The sequence below is a fragment of the Leptonychotes weddellii genome, chromosome 9, assembly GCF_054177405.1.
Source record: "Leptonychotes weddellii isolate Sample4059 chromosome 9, ASM5417740v2, whole genome shotgun sequence".
Taxonomy (NCBI): domain Eukaryota; kingdom Metazoa; phylum Chordata; class Mammalia; order Carnivora; family Phocidae; genus Leptonychotes; species Leptonychotes weddellii.
In genome coordinates this window covers 2,635,573-2,657,883 of record NC_138377.1, presented here as the reverse complement: position 1 = coordinate 2,657,883, position 22,311 = coordinate 2,635,573, and the positions used below count along the sequence as shown (strand labels likewise).

The 22,311-nt window shown below is 43.7% G+C and overlaps 1 protein-coding gene across 9 annotated transcripts in view; it reads left to right on the top strand.

Annotated features, from left to right (window-relative positions):
• The window catches only part of PPP2R5C (protein phosphatase 2 regulatory subunit B'gamma), a 117,351-nt gene that overhangs the window by 59,570 nt on the left and 35,470 nt on the right, over window positions 1-22,311 (top strand). For all 9 annotated transcript variants that reach the window (XM_081829905.1, XM_081829903.1, XM_081829900.1 and 6 more), the window contains one exon: window positions 12,513-12,712. In XM_081829905.1, coding sequence (XP_081686031.1) covers window positions 12,513-12,712 — 200 coding nt within the window. The remainder of the gene's footprint in view (window positions 1-12,512; window positions 12,713-22,311) is intronic.

Below are 22,311 nucleotides of genomic sequence, written 5' to 3'. Positions count from 1 at the left end.
CCCTGCTTGTGCTCTCTCTCTCTCTCTCTGTCAAATAAATAAATAAAATCTTTAAAAAAAAAAAAAAAAAGAATGGATAGACAGACCCATTTTGACATGGGGAAAGATTTATTATACTTTTGAAAATAATCAAGTTAGGTACAGATTGAGAGGATTGACTCAGTCTTGAAATTAGGCAGGTACAAAGGGTCAGCGTTTGAAGTCAAGTCTCCATGGAAGTGGACATCTCATCCAGTTGTGATTGTCATGCTTTCAAGTTGTGAAAGTTTGGATTCTCTGGAGTAAGAGATAAACCGCTACCAGAAATGGTCCCTGCCAAGCCAGCACCCTGAGGAATGGTTGCCTCCCGAGAGACAGATGGGGTCTAGGCTGTACTCAGCCCTTCTCTCATGACGTGGGGCTTCCTGCTTCTGGCACCTTCATTCCAGTCCCGCTGTCACTTCTGAAGAGAGTGTTCTCATTCCCAGAGCAGGCGGCATTGCCCTTCTGTGACAGCCCTCTGTGATTCAATCTGTGTGCTTGCAGCAGAGTACCTCTGCGCGTCCAGAGGGCTCAGATGCCTGCACAGGCAGGGTCTTTGAAGACCTGGTTGTTACCTGAAGAGTTTATGGAGACTTTGCCTTCTATTCTGATACATAAATAGGTCGTGAATTATGGTACCTCTCGGTTACATTACCTGAGTGTGTTTCCCTGCTTTGTTCATTCCACAAATATTTGACGTGACGTATGTGCTGGTCCAGTTGTAGATCCTGAGGAGAACGAGGTGAACAAGACAGAGTCCCTCCTCTGTGAAAACTTAGGATTAAGGACCCAGTGTGATTAATTCGGGGTTTGTAAAATGTAAGCAGTGTTGTGCTCATTCAAGAGTCTGTCTTTTTGAGGAAGATTGATTTTCCTGTTTAATTTGTCCTATAACTTCAAGTCCCTCTGATGTGAGAAGTGGGCACCCAGAGATACACTCTTCCCCACTGAGTGTGGCCTCAGTCCTTCCACAGCAGAACTGACTTGGCTCCTGCTCTGCTCCTAAGACCAAACTCAGGTAGTCCCTAGGAGGACCTTTCCTGAACCTGGTTCCCTGTCATCCATTGCCCCAGGTCCCCCAGCACCTCACACATCTCCGTCATGGGGCTTCTCACATGTTATAGTCGTTTTTCTTGTAGATCAGTATCATGTTTTAATTTACTTCTGTGCTGTCAAAGCCTGGTGCAGTGCCTGGCAGGTATGTGTTGGATGAATCTTTAAAATTAATTCCTTATGGTCCAGGCTACATAGTGAAGGTTGGGGCCTCCTCTGAGACCTTACTTTCTACCTCCTGGTGGCTTCATCTCAGATGTTTTAGATCCGATGAACAAGTCATACTACCATTTTTCTGTTATACATTTGGGATCATAATTGCTGATCTTCAAGAGAGAAGGAAAGGAAGGAACTTTATATAAATAGGAAAAAATAGAGGTCACTTAGAACTGCATTTTGATTAGAAAAGTTTTTCAATTTAAAAAAAAAAAGATATCCAAGCGGAAATTCTCGACCATAAATACTATGTACAATAGAGAATATGTTGGGATTTTGTGTGCGTCTGTGTTATGTATTCTAGTCCCAAGTAGATCAAGCTTAATTTAGAGGTTGTCAGTGTTGGTTCATCTAAAGCCATTGTGGAAGAGACTTAGGTGTATGTGCACACCAGGAGGACTCATGCGGGATGGCTCTGTGGGACTCCCACCCTGGGGACAGTGGCTGCCTTTGGGAGGGGAGATGGAGGCAGGTTGGGTATGGAGGAAAGGGACTCATTTCTCTGTGTTCTTATGTGCCTTTGAGGGGTGTTGTGTTTTTGTGGCTTTGCTATCTGCACTTACTCTGCAGCCTTTTTAGTTTGAACTACAGCTCATATACAGAGCACATGAAACAAAGTGTAATGAATAATTATAAAGCAAATACTCACATAACCACCACCCAGGCCAGGTGCCCCATAGCCCCCTGTGGGTCCTGAATAGTTTGAGGGATGCCTATTTCTGTACTTTATAAACACAAAATCATACTGAATAAATCCTTTTTATCTCAGCTTCTTCACTCAACAGTGTTTTTGTAAGATTCATTCATATTGTGTAGGGCTCATTCATCTCTATAGTTTCAGGATGTTCTAGAATATCCACTGCTGATGCACATTCAGGTTGTTTCCAGTTTGGGCTGTTAGTGCTGATGTGAGCATTCTCTTACCTATATTGTGCTGCACGTGCGTGAGATTCATAGATTATGCCCAGGAATGCAGTTCCTGGCTCACAGGGCAGGAGTCTATTGGCTTTATGTATTCAAATAGCTCCCTCCTCTGTGGCCTGCCTTTTCATTCTTGGTGGTGTCATGATGAAGAAAAATATTTGATCTTATATATTCAATTTATCAATCTTTTTTTTAATTTAAATTCAGAAAGGATGAATACTTACAAATTTATCAATCTTTTAATGATTATTATTTTTATGTGTTAAGAAGTTCTTCTCAGAACCAAATAAATAAAATTAGAAATGAAAAAGAAGTAACAACTGACACCATAGAATAACAAAAGATAAGATACTACTACAAAAAATTGTATGCCAAAAATTAGCCAGCCTAGAAGAAATAAATTCCTAAAACATGCAATCTTCCAAAGCTGAATATAGAAGAAATAGAAAATCTGAACAGACCAATTACTAGTAATGAAAGTGAATCACTAATCAAAAAAACTACCTCCCCCAAAAAAACAAAACAAAAAAAAACCCTACCAAAAAATAAAAGTCCAGGACCACATGGGTTCACAAGTGAATTCTTCCAAATGTTTAAAGGGTTAATGTCTGTTCTCCTCAAATTATTCCAAAACACTGAAGAGGAAGGAAAGCTTCCAAATACATTCTACCAGGCCAGCAGTACCCTGATACCAAAACCAGACAAGGACACCACAAAATAAGAAAACTACAGGCCAATGTTCCTGATGAACATAGATGCAAAAATATTTAGCAAAATATTAGCAAAGCACATACAAGAACACATTAAAATGATCATTACCATGATCAAGTGGGATTTATTCCAGGGATGCGGTCATGGCTCAACATTTCCAAATCAGTGTGATAAACCACATTAACAAAAAGAAGGATAAAAATCATATGATTATCTCAGTAGATGCAGAAAAGGCCTTTGACAAAATTCAGCATCTGTTCACGATAAGAACTCTCAACAAAGTGGGTTTAGAGGGAACATACCTCAACATAATAAAAGCCATATGTAAAAAACCCACAGGTAACATCATACTCAATGGTGAAAAACTGAGAGCTTTTCCTCTAGAAGACATGGCTATCCGCTCTTGCCACTTCTATTCGACATAGTACCGGAAGTCCTAGCTACAGCAGTCAGACAAGATGCCTCCAGAATAAATGAGATGTCATTTGCAGATGACACAATACTATACATAGTGAAGACTTCACCAAAAAAACTATCAGAGGTGATCAGTGAATTCAGGATACAGAACTAACACCCAGAAATTGGTTGCATTTCTATACACTAATAGTTAAGTAACAGAAATTAAGAAAAATTTCATTCAACAATGCACCAAAAAGAATAAAATACCTAGGGGCGCCTGGGTGGCTCAGTCATTAAGCGTCTGCCTTCGGCTCAGGTCGTGATCCCAGGGTCCTGGGATCGAGCCCCGCATCGGGCTCCCTGCTCGGGGGGAGTCTGCTTCTCCCTCTCCCACTCCCCCTGCTTGTGTTCCCTCTCTTGCTGTGTCTCTGTCAAATAAATAAATAAAATCTTAAAAAATAAAATAAAATAAAATAAAATACCTAGGAGTAAACTTAACCAAGGAAGACCTGTATTCTGAAAACTGTAAAACGTGGGTGAAAGAAATGGAAAATGACCAATAAATGGAAAGATATATACCATGCTCATGGATTGGAAGTATTAATATTGTTAAAATGTCCATACTACCCAAAACAGTCTACAGATTTAGTGCAGTATCTATCAAAATACCAACAGCATTTTTCACAGAACTAGTACAAATAATACTAAAATTTGGCACCACAAAGACCCTGAATAGCTAAAGCAGTCTTGAGAAAGAAGAACAAAGCTGGAGGTATCACAATTCCAGATTTCAAGTTATAGTCCAGAGGTGTAGTAATCAAAACAGTATAGACAATACAGACACGTAGATCAGTAGAGCAGAATGGAGAGCCCATAAATAAACCCATGCGTATATGGTCAATCTATGATCAGGCAGGAATATACAGTGGGGAAAAGACAGTCTCTTCAATAAATGGTGCTGGAAAAGTTGGACAGCTACATGCAAAAACACAAAAATAAAACTCAGATGGATTAAAGACCTAAATGTGAGACCTGAAACCATGAAACTGCTAGAAGAGAACAGGCAGTAATTTTGTTATGGGCCATAGCAGCTTTTTTCTAGATATGTCTCCTAAAGCAAGGGAAACAAAAGCAAAAATAAACTATTGGGACTTCATCAAAATAAAAAATTTTTGCACAGCAAAGGAGAATCAACAAAACAAAACAACCTACTGAATGGAAGAAGGTATTTGCAAATTATATGTTCTATAAGGGGTTCATATGCAAAATATATAAAGAGCTTATACAACTCAACATCAAAAAAGCCACAAATAATCGGATTACAAAATGGGCAGAAGACCTGAATAGACATTTTTTCAAAGACATAGAGATGGCCAGCAGACACAGGAAAAGATGCTCAACATCAGTCATCATCAGGGAAATGCAAATCAAAACCACAATGAAATATCACCTTACACCTGTCAGAATGGCTAGAATCAAAAAGACAAGAAATAACAAGCGTTGGCAAATGTGGAGAAAAAGGAACCCTTGTGCGCTGTTGGTGGGAATGTAAATTGGTATAGTCACTGTGAAAAACAGTATGGAGGTTCCTAAAAAAAAAAAAAAAAAAATAGAAATACTGTCAGATCCAGTATCCCACCAGTAGTGAGTATTTGCCCAAAAAAAATGAAAATAGTAATTCAAAAAGATATATGCATTCCTGTGTTTATTGCAGCATTATTTACAATAACCAAGACGTGGAAGCAACCTAAGTATCCATTGATAGATGAATGGATAAAGAAGAGGTGGTACATACACATGCAGTAGAATGTTACTCAGACATAAAAAAGGATGTGATCTTGCCATCTGCAACAACATAGATGGCACTAGAGAGTATAATGCTAAGTGAAATGAGTCAGTCAGAGAAAGACAAATACCGTATGATTTCACTCATATGTGGAATCTCAAAAACATAACAAAAAGCAGACTGGGACCTGTAAATAGAGCAAACTGATGGTTTCCAGAGGGGAGAAGGGTGGGAAGATGGACAAAATGGGTGAAGGGGATGGGGGCACCTGGGCGGCTCAGTCACTTAGGTTTCAGCTCAGGTCATGATCTCAGGGTCGTGGGATTGAGCCCCACGTCGGGCTCCTCGCTCAGCACAGAGTCTGCTTGGGATTCTCTCACTCTCTCCCTCTGCCCCTCTGCCTGCTCACCCTTGCGCACGTGCACGCTCTCTCTCTCTCTCTAAAATAAAATAAATAAAATCTTTTTAAAAAAATGGGTGAAGGGGAATGGGAGATACAGGCTCCCAGCTATGGAATGAATATGCCATGGGAATCAAAGATTGAGCATAGGGAATATGGTGAATAGCGTTGAACAGTGTCGTATGGTAGACAGATGGCGGCCACACTTGTGGTGAGCACAGCATAATGTTCACTATCGAGTTGTTGAATCATTGTTGTACACCTGAAACTAATGTCACATTGTGTGTCAACTATACTCAAAAAAGTCCTTCTCCACTTCTTTCTTGACAAAAGATACTCTTCTGTATTATTCTTAAAGGATTAGAGTTTTGTCTTTCAAATTTAAGTCATAACCCACCAGGAGCTTATTTTTTATTTTTATATGTAATGGGATCCAATTTCTTTTTTCTTCCTCCCTCCCTCCCTTCCTTTCCACCCCTGGGTACCTAGTTGTCCCAGTGTCTTATATTTTAAAACACACTTTTCTTCGCTATTCTGGAATACAGTTTTTTCATAAATCGAGAATCCATATATGCACATGCCGGTTTCTGGCCTCTGTTCTCTGTGGCTTGGCTGTTTTCGTTAATAAAGTTTTAAGTAAGTCTACTTAATTATTTCTGGAACAGCAAGTTGCCCCCCACCCACCCACCCCGTTGTTCTTCTCCAAGAAGGTCTTGGTTAGTGTTGAACCTTTACATTTCCTGTGCATTTTAGAATCCACATACCCGGTTCCGTAAAAGTCTCTGATGGAATATGGATGGGGCAGCACTGGATCTATAGGTCCGTCTCTGCATCGGGTGAATGTTATCCAGGGTCCTAGCGCATCCGTCAGGCCCAGTGGGATCTGGCGGGAGCTTCCCTGTGAGCTGGGAGAGGCAAAGGGGTCTGCTCCCGCCACATCCTGGCACATTGCTCAGGCAAGAAAAAGAACACCGTCAGTCTCAGCAGATGAAAGGTTGGGTATTCACAGAAAAGATTTACAGATAGCCGTGTTAGAATTCATGGGAGTTGAGCAGGGTAGCTAGATGCAGAAGTAATCCCCAGAATCAGTTTGTGTGCGTCACAGCAGCAGTTAGAAAATTAAACCTTTTTAAAGATACCGTTTACAGTGGCATCAGAACATAACAAATACCACTAAAAAACATGTAACACATTTTAAGAGAAAATTATAAAACTTTATTGAAAGACATTTAAGGTGGTGCCCGGGCGGCTCAGTTGGTAAAGCGTCTGACTCTTGGTTTCAGCTCAGGTCGTGATCCCAGGGGTCCTGGGATCGAGCCCCACATCGGGCTCCCTGGTCAGCGGGGAGCCTGCTTCTCCCTCTGCCCCTCCCTTTTCTCCCTCCCTCTCTCTCTCTCTCAAATAAATAAAATCTTAAAAAAAAAAAAAAGAAGACATTTAAGGAAAACTTGAGTTTAAGGAGAAACATTCGGTGTCCATGGATTGGAAGACTCAATATTGCAGAGACTTCCATTCTTCCCAAATTGATAAACGGAATTTAAAGGGCCATGAGTAGTCAGGGCATGAACAGAACAAGGTGAAAGAACTTAGTCTAACAGATACGGAGTCTTGAGGCTCTAGGAGCTGAGGCTGGTGTTGGTGCTGGGGAGGGGCGTCCGCACAACAGTAGAACAGTCCGTGCCTGCAGACACTTGATCTAGGACAGGGGGACGCGGGCAGCAGTGGGTAAGAAGGGTCATTTCAGAAATGGCACATAAATTTCCTCCTTCAAAAACAAAATAGTATTGCTAGACTTTTGTTTTCTAGCGGGAGAAACTTGCCGTCTGCCTTGCTTCCTCATGTAAGAACTAGAGCTAAGTGGAACTCAGCACATATTAATAAAGAATCCCAGATTTACTCCATCTTGTTAGTCGTTGAATCCAACTTCATTCCCACACACCTGGGACTAAGAATAGATGTATTGGAAAGACAAGATGACGCCATAGCTCGTGGTTTGGTGCTTTCCTTTTGGAGAGATTGCTTGTTTGTCTCCGTTTTATATGAGCTGTCTCCTGTCTGTGGGCTCATGACGTGCGGATGTTCACAGACCCCCATGGGACCCGTACGCCAGGCCTTTGAGAGCACGGCACGAGAGCTCACAGAGGTCCTGTGGTTACACGGTGGTCGCTGTCCTTGGAAATCAAGCCGCATCAGCTGCTTAGCCAATATTCTGTGAGTGACCACGAAGTGGCTCACAACTCATGAGTGTGTGCCTGTGGGGGGAGCATCTTTTGAGGTGGCATCCTCTAGGCTGACGGCTTGGGCGGTTCCGTCCTCTGTTTCACTGGGGTCAGGGTTATTTGGGAAAAGCCATCACCTGGGTCCCACCAGCACCGGCTCTGCTGTCTTTGTGCGGCTCTCGTGCTGAAAGCTGGTTCTCTAGTGTATCTTGCAGTGTTTCTTTTCACCACCAAGATTTGTCAGGTGGAAGTGGGCTCGGTTGGCTTTTTTATTTGAATCCTTTTCCTACCCACAAACAGTTCACATGATTCCTCCTCCCGTGTAGCTACAATTTAGTAATTCAGCCTTACCAGATCATAGCCTACGATTCGGTGGTTAAAGTATGTCGTGCCGGGACCCTGCCCCTCCTGTGACTGAGGCACACACTGATGAAGCTAGCTGTGATGTGTTTAGCCACTTAGGGCTCCCTTGGGAAAGCCTGGCGTGGTCTCCAGGCTCGACCCCACATGCTGGCGGCAGAGAAGGCTCAAGCACGCACCACCAGTGTGTGTCCCCCTGTAGATTACGAAGAAGGAAGTTTAGGTGCCGTGATGAGCCCATTCCCCGTAGCTACTCTGGTGCCGTGGATGTAGACATGCTGCCCTCCCTCATGGTGGGGACCAGGAGCATGCATGAGGCTAAGAGCATGAGGGCGCTCTCACCCTGCGCTGACGGTAACCTTCATGGAGCGGCTCTGTCAGTTACAAATGACTGGCTTCCTCTTAGCGAGTACGTTTTCTAAAGAATGACACAATCTTCTCTCCGCCTTGTTTGTGCTGTTTTCCGTGGGCTAGCGTCCTCCCCGCTCCTCTCTCCCTCCCGGTTTGGCATGAGTGTGTCCCTACATTTTGCTCGTGGGTATCCTTCAGGCTTTACCTTGAAACAATTGGGAAGTGTCCCAAGTTCACAATAACAGAGTCATGAGGACAGGGAAGGGGGGGGACCTGAAAGATTTATACAGACCCAAGGTGTTTGTGATATTATATGTGCAGAATGTAATAGCTCTTAACTTAAGAAATAATAATGAAGAGTGTTCTCTAGCCAAAACTGTGATCATCTTTTATTTCCCTCTTGATCTTAGCAGTTTCAACACAGTGTTGGGCTTGTCTCGGGCAGGTGTACTTCTTACCACCACCACCCCCGCCCCCAGTTAAAGAGCCTGTCACTGGGGTTCCTGGCAACACCCACAGGCTGAGACTGAGTTTTGTCTCTTGGTGCTTCTTAGCTGTTAGTCCCTGTTGGGATCAGGACTTCATCAACACGTTCTGAAGCAAGTTTGTCCGTGTTATTGGTCTGTCTGCAATTTAAAAGGACAGGAAGCCACTGTCACTCGTGGGCAAAATCCAGAGCCCATTTTTGGTTTTTGTTCTGCTTCATGAAAGTAATTGTAAGGTTTGGGTCAAATGCAGGGTAGTGGCTCATTACTTAAGAGTCGGGCGGTCTTGAATACCCAAGCGTAATGTACAGCACTGCCAGGCCTGGTTGGTTTTGTAACATTCGGTTCACGTTACATGGATAATCAGAGGAGTAGCGTCAAGTACAGGTCCAGCTCATGCCACTCATACCTCTTTCTTCTTTGAAAATTAGCAATGCTAAGTTAAAAGGTTTTTAAAACTTAAACCGTGAAGTTGTAAAAATAGCCAGATGAGGTTCTAAAAAATAGAGTTCATGAGATTATAATCACAGGCTTCTTTGTAAACTATAAATGAAAATAGTATGGTAACACCTTAGCTGCTTTGTACCCTGGAAGATTGACATGATTTCCAGAAAGTTGAAATTTTATTGCCTTTTAGAAGAATTTTAGATAGAAAGCTTTAAAACTATTTTAGTCTGCTCTTCTTTTTTTAAGATTTTATTTATTTATTTGAGAGAGAGAGAAAGAGAGCACAAGAAGGGGGAAAGGCAGAGGGAGAGGGAGAAGCAGGGTCCCCGCTGAGCAGGGAGCCCGATGCGGGCCTCGATCCCAGGACTTGAGATCATGACCTGAGCTGAAGGCAGACACTTCACTGACTGAGCCACCGAGGCGCCCTCTGCTCTTCTTAGTCGGAATAGATTTTAGTGTTTTTGGTGACAAGTTTGTCTTTATTCTGAATGTCAGTTTTTATACCGTGTTAAAGGAGTGAATGATGCTTTCGGATGCTTTTGATGTATGCAAGACTTGGCAGCACCCCAAGTGACCCTCGCATGCCCTTGCTTTAGAGTATATCACAGCGTCATATCTGTGCTCTGCCACTTAATGGCGTGGTGGCCTTGGGCACGCCGTTGGAGCTCTGGGCATCTGTCTGGGTCCTCATCAGGTGTCCCTTGGGGTAAACACAGGCTTCTTTGCTTTCTAGTGTCAAGAACACGAGAATGCCAGATAGGGTCCAAACATACAAGCCGTGACGACAAACTGAACGCATTAAGATGATTCTAGCAAACGGGAGGGTGAACAAAGGGTAGTGTGGAGAGGATGGAAGTCAAGCGAAGAGGTAATTCGGAAAAGGAAACCTTTTCATTGGAAAAGGTTGGACCCAAACACTGTCGTGATGGTCACTCGTTTAAAATGATTCAGCAGTCATTGAGCACTCAGAACGGTTATGAATCAGGTTTGGGTTCCCGTAGTCTCCTGAGAATCCCTTAGGCAGTATATCCTAATCCCCTTGTCCTGCCCTCTGCTGCTTCTGTGGGAACCGCAGTTTCCCACCAAATGCGTCCGTTCAGATGGCAATGCCTGTGTGCCTGCTGTTTGCATTGGGGGGTACGGAGAACTAGGGAACATAGTCACCTGGCCTGCGCCTTCAAGGAGCATGTGTGGGGAAGCAGGATAGCTGACTGTTGAAAACGATAGCAGGTGCTCAGCGACTGGCTCAGAGCACGCACGGCACTTCAGCCAGCCAGGAAGTAAGGAAAGGCCTTGTAGAAGGACTCTGAACAGGAAGTGGGCAGTTAGGGGCAGGAAAGGGAAGGCGGAGCAGGGAGGGGACCCTTGGTGTGTAAGGGGTGACGACATGAGCGGCTGAAGGCAGGAAAGCCCAAGGCCCAGGGGCACGCACTGGGGTGCAGGTGGGTGGGGGGCAGTGGGTCTCAGGTTTGGGCTCAGGACCCCTTCACACTCCTAAAAATTATGTAGGATCCTGAGGAGCTTTTGTGTATGTGGGCTTAGCTACCAATATTGACCGTATTCCAAATTAAAGCAGAAAAATAAAGTGTATATTTATTCATCCATTTAAAACTAATAAACCTATGTGCTCACTTTGGCAGCACATATGCTAAAATTAATAAGCCAATTACATGTTAAGAGAGATAACGGTTTTTATGAAAAGAGCCATGTTTTATGAAACAAAGACAAATTTAGTGAGAGAGCGGCGTTGTTTTATACTTGTGCAGATCTCTCTCAGGTCTGGATTCTCCTGTCTGCTTCTGCATTCACTCTGTTGCCATATGTTTCGTTTGAAGGGTACAAAGACACATGTTTGGGGAAAGGAGGAGTATCTTAACAGCCTTTTCAGATGGCTATGGACATTTTCTCGATATTACACCAAAACTTAAACGGGCAGCTTCTTGAAGTAATCTGCAGTGTAGAGTCTCAAATCGTGTAATGAGCTATCCATACATTTTATTCCATTAAAAATCCAGTAGACTGACTTTCACTCTGAGTGGTTCGCTTGCCCTTGAATGATACTGTGACACGATTTATTGATCACTTTGAAAATACTGGTTCACTGAGTTGTGCAGATCTTCTGAGACATTTTGCAAATGTTGGACACATTTCATTATATATATGTATATCGATAAATCCCACTCCTTTGTGTCACCACCGAGCTCCTTTTCACCCCAGGGAAGCTGTCAGAGTCACGCTGGCAGGTAGTTTTCCAGACTTCCCAGAATACTGGAAGATCGTGCAGAGCTCCTTCACTGTCCAGCCCCAAGATGACCCTCCAGACTTGTTTCTTATCTCTCTTGTATCATGGTAAAGATTATGTGGGGAAAAAAACAAAAAAAAACCCCAAAAACGTGTAAATATGGATAAAGCTTTTAGTATGGTCCCTCGCCCAAACAAGCACTCACTAAGTAAAGTGAGTGTTGGTACTTACTATTTGCACTGTTTTTATACTGCTGTCCTCATGAAGATCACCAGGTGTCCTATGTGGTATGTGTTGACCATGGCCCAGAATGAGGAATGAAGCGTGCTTTGTGGAGCGCCAGGGTGGTGACCCTGTGTGTTTGCAGCCGCTCATCTGACAAGCCTCAGGCTGACACCACTAGCTCTGTGTTTGCCAGCCAGCCAGGGGACACCCATGTGCCCTTCCCTTTCACTCTCCTCACCTTGCCCGTACCTACGTCCGCAGGTGTCGCTGGTGGGAGGGTCTGCCCCGCGCCCCAGACTGGGGCCTGTGGTTTGGCTCATTCCATGAGCGCTCAGCCCAGCACAGCGCTAGTGTGTGATAACTGGCACTCAGATGATATTTGTTGAGTGAACGAACGCATCTAGAGGGTTCATTTTGAACCGGACTCTCGATGTGGTTTCAGAGAGCAAATAGTATAGAAATTTTATCCTAAGAAGCATATGAGCTGAGCAGTGACTAGCTGCTAGTTGTTTTTCTGTTTGGGGAATGTTTGACCTCTCTTCATCCCTACCCTGTCTCTCATCTTGAATCTCTGTTAATTCAAAATCAAAATAGTAGAAGGCTTAAAAGTGCTTCACAGTCATTTTGGGTTAAGCATCTTTGCGATCAATATCCTTTGCTTTCTGCTTTTCAGATGTTCCTCCTGCTGATCAAGAGAAGCTTTTCATCCAGAAGTTACGTCAGTGTTGTGTCCTCTTTGACTTTGTTTCCGATCCACTAAGTGACCTAAAGTGGAAGGAAGTAAAACGAGCTGCTTTAAGTGAAATGGTAGAATATATCACCCATAATCGGAATGTGATCACAGAGCCTATTTACCCAGAAGTAGTCCATATGGTAAGTGATTACAGTTTGACCGGTGTGTCCCAGCCCTGACTTATAAACAGGGCTCTGATATCCTTAGCGTAAGCTGAGCCGATGGAGCCTAACCCAACGCTTCCCTCAAAAAACCCTCCTGTTGCAAAGTGTGTGCTTGAAGAATGAAAATCTTTGTAATGTGTCCAGTGTTAGAGCGGTAACAGTGAGGGAAATTGGTACCTTCTGGGTCCAGTCACAGTGTTCTGTGTGTGTGAACTCATTTAACTCCCACGAGTACCCTATGGCCAAATATGTTAGAGTTCTCACTTGTATTTATATTTATAATAGTGCCGATTATAATTTAAAAGTAAACATGTTGTCCATACATTGCAGGAAAATTCTAACGATGGGGCAGAGTTAAAATAGTGGTGGGACCAAGCTGGTGTCGGGACGGGCCGCCCTGATTGGCTGATGGCCTCTATCATCCTGCGGTCAGTTCATTGTTGGTTTCGTTCAGCCCCCAAATCTCAGTCCTCTGCCGCCTCCTACTTTGCAGCCTGTTTCCAGGCCCTCTGCAGGATCCCATTTCGAACTCATACTTGTTTCACCCTGAACTCGTTTTCTCTTGAGTTTTTTTGGAATTTTTGGTGTTTTATCCACCTTTGAAATTAGTACTCCCTGGTTATAAGGGAGTCCTTGTTGCTTAAAGTAAAATTTTATATCCTGATTTTCGTTGAACTTCTTAAGTTACTGATTTTTCCCCCAAAGCTATATATTTCAGAATTGACTAATCTCATGACCTAAAATATGTTTATTTCTCACTTTCATACGTTGCTTTGGGAAAAGAATTTGAAAGTAATGATCCTTTTTGTAGTTTTCACAATCTGTTCTGTCAGAAGTTGAGATCAACTTGATTATTTTAACTTGTTGTTAACTCAGAGTTGAGAACTTGCCAGCGTGTGGCCAGCCCGAGGCTGCAAGGGCCACGTGGGTCCCCTCCCCAGACTCCGCGTGATGAGTGTCCTCTTCTCCTGTTCAGACTAAGAAAAATGAGAAAGTCTCTTTTTTTCACTCAATTTCAAATCTCATTTACTTTGGAAGGTTTCCCAAATGCCAGACTCTCAAAGAACAATCTAATATTTCTCCTAACACCTTCATAATTTTGTTGTTCACAATACATTTTATAATCCTCCTGGAACTTTGTTTTTTTTATGGTACAGAGGAGGGATATAACTTTATTTTCTTGTAAGGTGATTAAAAAATCACTCATCTCTACATCATGTATTCCCTTATCCCCGTTAATTTTTTTAAAAGGTTTTATTTACTTATTTGAGAGAGAGAGAGAGCACGAGGAGTGGGGGGCAGAGGGAGAGAGAGGTGAGGGAGAAGCAGGCTCCCCCGCCGAGCAGGGAGCCTGACACGGGGCTCGATCCCAGGACCCTGGGATCATGGCCTGAGCCAAAGGCAGCCACTTAACTGACTGAGCCACCCAGAAGCCCCTTCCCCACTCATTTTAAATGCTTCTTTATTGCATATTAAATTTATTTTATCTTTAAATCAATTTATTAATATATTTTAATTTATAAGCACATCAATTTGTTATATATTAAGTCACATGATTGGAAGGTTTTTCCATTTTTAAGGAGGGAAGAGGGAAGAGTCTGCAGAGCATGAGGCTAAGGTTGGCCTGGTTTGGGTCAGATGCCATCCCTGAACCGGGGCCCCACCCTCCTGCTCAGATCACAGTCGCTTGAATTCACATAGCAGGTGCATGTTACCAGAACTACCCAGGATACTTAAAGCCCTGGAACTTTTTTTTAGATTAAATAATCATTAACTTTTCTCCCTGTTACAGTCGTGTCCTTACTGGATTCTCTTCCTGCTGTCTTCGCTTTGTCCCCATCCCCAAAAATTCAAGTTGGTCTCTGGAGTATTAGACAGTGGGCCCTCTAAAACACTTACAGACCCTTACTGAGCATCCACTGCGGGCCAGGAACTTTTTTAGGGGAGGAAATAGAGTAGTGGACAGTATTCCTGCCCTCCCAAAGCTTTCCTTTTCATGGGGACAGGCATAAAAAAGAAAGTATGGTGGGGATGATAGTTGGCAGTGGTTTCTGGCCCTGTTAGAGGTAGAGAGTGGGTGCAGAACTTGAGCGGCCCAGAGAAGGCCTCCACCCCAAGCAGTGCCTGGACCCAGTGTGGCAGGTGGAAGAAATGGGGACCCCTTTGTGGTTCCATCCAGATGCCCCGTGCTTTGCTGACTTCTGAGGCAGCACTTAGCTAGCTTCCGTGAGCATTGCCTGGCGTGTGTGTGTGTGGTGTCAGGGTTTTGTTTTGTTTTTTAAGGTTTTATTTATTTGACAGAGAGAAAGACAGCCAGAGAGGGAACACAAGCAGGGGGAGCGGGAGAGGGAGAAGCAGGCTTCCCGCCAAGCAGGGAGCCCGACGCGGGGCTCGATCCCAGGACCCTGGGATCATGACCTGAGCCGAAGGCAGACGCTTAACCACTGAGCCACCCAGGTGCCCCAATTTTTAAAGACATTCATTTCCACTTACTTTGAAGAATCCGAAGCCCCCTAGATGTTGTTATGCTACTTCTTTTAAATATGTTGCCTGTTAGACTGGACTGCTGTATGGTTTTTCTTAACAAATGTTTAAAGAGATAATTCATATACCATGCAGTTCACCCTTTAAAATATATAATTCCATGGTATTTAGTATATTCACAGTATTGTGCAGTTGTCATCACATCTCATTTTTTTTTTAGAACACTTTCATCCCCCTAAAAAGAAGCCCCATACCCGTTAATGGTCACTGCCATTGCTCTCTAACCTGTCACCCCAGCTCCTGGCAATCACTCACTCACTGCCTTCCGGTCTCCATAGATGTTCCTAACCCGGACATGTCGCATAACTGGAATGATAGGACGTGTGATCTTCTTTCACTTAGCATAATGCTTTCAAGGTTCATCCATATCGTAGCCTGTGTTACTGGTTCATTTTATTGCTACATAATATTTCCTTATATGGATACGAACCACGTGTTTATTTATCCATTCATCGTCGATGGGCATCTGGGTCACTTCAGCTACGTGGCAGTTAGGGGAGTAATGCCGCTGTGAGCATTCGTGTTCAAGCTGCCATGGGCACGTATGTAGTCCTTTCTCTTGAGTATTTACCTCGGAGTGGGGCTGCCATGTCCCATATTAACCGTGTGTGTCTAACGTTTTGAAGAACGGCCAGACTGTTTTCCGTAGGGGCTACACCCTTAGGCGTCCCCACCAGCAGGGCGTGAGGGTCCAGTTTGTCCACCTTGGCAACACTTGCTGTTGTCTGTCTTCTGGATGCAGCCACCCTGGGGGGCGGGGGGTGAAGCGGGATCTCGCTCTACCTTTGGTTTGCATTTCCCCGGGGACCGATGATGGTGAGCATCTTGTTCACGTGTGCATAGCCTTTAGTCCTAGAGTGTAAGAGAACGTTACAGAGCAGCCAGCCCATTTATTTTCAGATTAAAAAACAACTTCTAAGAGACGAGGACGAAAAGGATTGCTAGCCACGGGGGAGCCCCAGGCATGGAGAGTCGCAGGCCTGAATCACATCAACTCCATTATCTCTTCATTTCAGTCATATTTTAAATATAATCAGCCATCTGTTTGTTTGTTTCAATTAGATTCTCTAGTTAATCTGCTTTTCAGGCCTTGGCATTTTTCTTGGAGTCAACACACCGATAGCAAAACCACTGTTTCCACAGACACCATGTTGACGTGTCGTCACCCTCAGCCAGCCTGGTTATTCAAACGAACGTTAGTGAGCATCTTCTCAAAAAATAAAATGAGAAGCCCACTTAAAGGGAAACAGCTGACGGTGTTTGTTGTCAGTGACAAAGTTTGAGTTTTAGGGCGGAAATTTGAATTTTGGAAAGTTCATGTCCATGAGCTTCCAGGGGCCGCGGGCTCTCCTGCTGAGGTCAGTGGTGATAGGAACCAGCAGGCGAAATGAGTCCCCACCGGAAGGTCTGCCTAATCCAGGGAACCAGTGTTTTCCACATGTGCAATAAATGATGTTCCATAATCATTCGTGGGCCAGAGACCCATTCAAAGTGCAAGACACAGCATTGGATCTTGGTGCAGAGACCCCTCCTTGATAAGGAGGACCACCGTTTGCAGTACCACAAAAGCCCACGGCTATCCGAAAGGGCTGTTGATTACTCCTCCCTTCTCCCAACTGCAAACTGTAAGAGACATTGTCTTCCTGTACTTCAGCCAAACCAACGTTCAGAATGTAGAAGCAGACATGAGAATCCAGTTGTTTTCTATTAAGCCAGACAGTAAAGAGATTAGCAAAAATGGAAAAAACGCCACTCTTCTCCCTAAATTGTTGTTCGTTTTGGGAAATGCAGTTGACCTCTGAACGACACAGGTTTGAACTGGGAAGGTCCAGCTATACATGGATTTTTTTTTTTTAAGATTATTTATTTATTTGACAGAGAGATAGGGAGCACAAGTAGGCAGAGCGGCAGGCAGAGGGAGAGGGAGAAGCAGGCTCCCCACTGAGCAGGGAGCCCGACGCGGGGCTCGAGCCCAGGACCCCGGGATCATGACCTGAGCCGAAGGCAGATGCTCAACAGAATGAACCACCCAGTGGTTATGTTATAGTAGTATATATATATAATTATAGGAATATATTAACGACTGTATTTTCATTCTGTAAATAGTAAAACCACTTGGACACATAGCTCATGGGGACAGGGATTTTGTTTTATGCACTGCTGTGTTTCCAGTACCCAAAACAGAGCCTGGCACATGCATATACATATATAAAATCTGGGGCACCTGTGTGGCTCAGTTGGTTGAGCGGCTGCCTTGGGTTCAGGTCTTGATTCCTGGGACCGAGCCCCGCGTCGGCCTCCCTGCTCAGCGGGGAGCCTGCTTCTCCCCCTCCCTCTGCTCCTCCCTCTACTTGTGTGCTCTCTCTCTCAAATAGTCTTTTTAAAAAATTTTAAAAATTAGGGGTGCCTGGGTGGCTCAGTCGTTAAGCATCTGCCTTTGGCTCAGGTCATGATCCCAGGATCCTGGGATCGAGTTCCGCACCCGGCTCCCTGCTCCGCGGGGAAGCCTGCTTCTCCCTCTCCCGCTCCCCCTGCTTGTGTTCCCTCGCTCTCCCCTGCTGTGTCCCCTCTCTCGCTGTGTCTCTCTCTGTCAAATAAATAAATAAAATCTTTAAAAAAAAAAAAAGTTACGTGCAGTGGGTTGAGACCTCTAACCCATGTGTTGTTCAGGAGAGTCACCTGTATTCTATGAGATATGAGATTTTATGAAATAACTAACATTAAGTGTTATGAAAAACCATTTTATATTTATATGTAATATATAGTATATATTTATGTCAATATAAATGTGTATTTGTATTGAGACAGTGGGCTTGTTATTTTTTAAGAGATTCCTGGGGGGTGGTTCTGGTTTAGTTTCTAATACAGTCGACATCAACAGAAATGACTCCTAAACGAAAGCTCTTTGGGGTCCTCAGTAATTTTTAGGAGTTTAAAGGGGTCCCGAGACCAAAGAGTTTGAGAACCACTCTTCCAGAAGGGCACTGCTCAGGGGCTGCAGCATGAGCACCACTGGGTGTCTGAAATGCCACTTCTCAGCCCTGTTCCCACGTGTTCCCCAGGTCATTCTTCAGCATACCAGAAGTTTCAGAATAACTTCCGAATAGCCTTCCTGCACTGCTCACTGAGCCCCAGTGACAACTCTGACCTCCCCTAGACTGTAAATCCCAGAAGAGAAAGACTGGTGTTGCTTTCCCATTTCTTCTTCTGAGTTTGGCTGGTGCTTTTTGTAAGCTCAGTAGATGCTCATTCAGCGTGGAGCTTTCTGCAAAGACGAAAACATTAAAATTAGGCTTAGTGGTAATGCCACCTGCAGATCAGAGAAGGTTAGATTGGAGGCAGGATGAGCTGGGAGGCTCCAGGCACTTTGCATCAAATGGACCGCTCTAGAATGGCCCACATCTGCGGTTCCGGGTGAGGACCGTGAATGAGACACACTGTCTTCCCTGACACCATCACCCTTACTCACCCAGGAGACTACGTATATTCCAGAGGAGTAGAGTGCAAGCTGTTAATAGCAGCCGCTTTTGGATGCTGTGGTGACGCAGATTTTTCCATTTTACCATATTTTTGTAATTTTTACAACTTCTAATGATGACATACCACGTTGTCATTATCAAAAATCAATAAATATGTTTTCTTCAAACACCACCACTACCAAGCCTTGTATATGTAGTGAACAGTAATGCTGTTCTTACCAGGACGCATGCTGGGTTTCCAGGGAACACGAGTCCATCCCATCATTTTCATCTGTACTGCTTGTAAATGACCAGATAGTGCCTTAGAAGTTTGTACTTTTATGCTTAGGGTTCAAGTCAGCATTTTCTATTAAGGGCAAAGCAGTGTCTCTTGGGTCCTTGGGAGAGGTGTCCTGCCCACAGCCCCAGGGTAATTGTCTTGTGCTCACTTCAGGGTTGACGTTGGATGCTCTCCTTCGTCTATTTTTACATCTGGTATTTACAGTGTGTTCTGGAAAGCACTGCTTGCTGTAAGGGTGAAGATATTTTGGAAATGGGAGAGGAAAGCATGTAGTGAATAAAGGAGATAGTATATTAACCAGTAAAGCTTCAAATAGTGTACAGATTTCTCTCAAGTGAGGATTTAAATTTTGCATTCCCTTCTTGGGCTTCGTTGTTTTTGTTTAGCCAAAGTCACCGACACATGGGTTAGAGACGCACATCAGCAAAGAGCTGGAGGAAGATGAAAACATACGGTGCTTTTTGAAACCCAGAGAATGATTTTTCTACTTTAAATATCATCAGTAAGCCATTTCTTGGAGTTTTGTTCTTATTATCTTGGGAGAATTTCCCTTTGTTTTGTTTGATGCTTTTAAATTATAGAAGAAAGGCATGTCATTTTCTAATAAGTGAAATAAATATAAAAGCATAGGAAGTAAAAGTTAATTTTTCTCCTTCCTCCACCCCTCCCCAATTCTGCCTATGCCCATCCCCACTTGCAGCCAAATGATTTATATGTATTATTTTTTCAAAAGGCTTCTAAGAGCTTTGGGGGGGGGTGACGAATATGTTCATTATCTTGCTTTGTGTGATGATTTCACAGATGTATGCGTATCATACACATATCAGATTGTACACTTTAAACACCGACACTGAACACAGTAATGGCGTGTCAGTTACACATCAGCAAAGCCAGGGTTTTTTAAGCTCCGAAGTGGAAGGTTGTCTTTTGATCTAGGGGCACAGTGGAGAAATCACCGAGACGCTAAGGGCATTGTGAACCGAGGTTTGGGAACTTATGGCCAAGAAGTATCCTTTCCTAGCATGTTTTAAAATTAAATCTTAATTTACATACAGCAGAGTTCACTCTTTTTAGTGAACATTTCTCTGAGGTTTGATAAATACATATAATCATGGAATCACCACCACAATCAAAATAGAGAACAGTTTCGTTATGCTCCAAAAAAACTACTTTTGCTACCCCCGTAGTCAAGGCTTCTTCTCCTACCCCGTTGTCCCCGGCCACCACTGACTTGTCCGCAGCTCTGCCGTGTGGTCTTTTCCAGAGAGTCATGTCGATGGGCTCCCACGGTAGGTAGCCTTTGGAGTCCAGCTTCCTTTGTTCTTCATGGTGGGTTTGAGATCCGCCCCAGCGGTCTGTCCCTGTGAACCACCCACTAGTGCCTGACGACACTGACGTATCCCAGCTCCCCCGTTCCCCACTGGAGGGGTATTTGGGTGGGTTCCCATCTGGGCCAATAAAACTGCTGTAAATCTTCATGTGCAGGTTTTGGACATAGGTTTTCATTTACCTTGGGAAAACAGGCAGGACTTCTGGGTCACGTCATATGTTTAACTTTCTAAACCGCTTTCCGAAGCAACTGTGCCATTTTTGCACCCCCACCAGTAGGGTAGGATGCCCCCTTGCCAGCATTTGGGGTTGTCAGCCCTTTTATCTCGGTTTGGCTTTTTTTCTTTTAAAGATTTTATTTATTTATTCATTAGACACAGAGAGAGAGAGGCAGAGGGAGAAGCAGGCTCCCCGCCGAGCGGGGAGCCCGATGCGGGACTCGATCCCAGGACGCTGGGATCATGACCTGAGCCGAAGGCAGACGCTTAACCATCTGAGCCCCCCAGGCGCCCGGTTGTCAGCCCTTTTATTTCGGTTTGGCTTTTTTTCTTTTAAAGATTTTATTTTGGGGGCGCCTGGGTGGCGCAGTTGGTTGAGCGCCCAACTCTTGGTTTCGGTTCAGGTCGTGAGATCAAGCCCGGCTTTAGACTCTGTGCTCAGCACTGAGTCTGGTTAAGACTCTCTTTCCCTCTCCCTCTGCCCCTCCCCCTTCTCTCTCTCTCTCTCTCTCTCAAATAAATAAATCTTAAAAAAAAAAAAAATTTTATTTTTAACTACTCTCTATACCCAGCATGGGGCTCGAAACCACAACCCTGGGATCAAGAGTCTCATGCTCCACTGACTGAGCCAGCCAGGTGCCTCTCTCATTTTGGCTTTAATTTGCATTTCCCTGATGACTAATGATGCTGAGCACTTTTTCCTTTGCTTGTCGTTTGTAGGTCTTACGTGGTGACGTGTCTATTCAAAATCATTTGCCCATGTTTTCATTGGGTGTTTCGTTTTCTTATTATTGAGCTGGAGACTTCTTTACATGTTCTAGATATTGAACATGTAAAGCCGGTTATGTGATTTGCAAATGTTTTCTCTCAGTCTGCGGCTTGTTTTTTTGTTTTGAGAGTGTCTTTTACAGAGTTTTAGTGCAGGTGAAGTCTAACTTAATGATTTGTTTTTATGGACCGTGCTTTTTTTGGTGTCCTATTGAGAAATCTTTGCCTAACCCGAGCTCACAAAGATTTTTCTCCTAAGAGTTTTATGGTTTTATAGTTTTACATTTCACATTTAGGTCTGTGATTCATTTTGGCTGAAGTTCATTTTCTGGCACATGGATGTCCAAGTATTCCATTTGTTGAAAAGACTGATCATTCTTTGAAGTGCTTTTGCACCTTTGTCAAAAGTTATTTGACCATATTTGTGAGTCTGTTTCTAGACTCCATTCTGTTCCATCAGTTAGGGATCTGCTCACCAATACCATATGGTCTTCGTTCCCATCACTTGATAGCAAATTCTGAGGTCAAGTAGTGTGAATGCTTTGATCTTGTTTTTCTTTCTCAAAGTTGTTTGACTCTCCAGTTACTGTACCTTGCCATGTAAATTTTAGAATCGGTTTGTTATCTACAAAATATCCTTCGGATTGGAATTGCATTACTGTGTAGACTTGGGGAGAGCTGATACCTTAACTGTGTTGAACCTTTTAGTCCATGAACGTAGTATGTCTGGAACATACATTAACAGGTATGTATTGTGGCTTTCAGCATTCGGATCCTACATGTATTTTTTCAGGCTCATAAATCAGCTTTTGGTGCTGTTGTAGTTAGGGCTGTTCATTTTCTCTTTTCTAATTGCTTATTGTCTCATTTTTCTTGTGGTTCTGTCAAGTTTTACGTCATGTTATTCAGTGCATAAACAGTAGCGTTTATTAGTTGACTCCTTTATCATTATAGAGT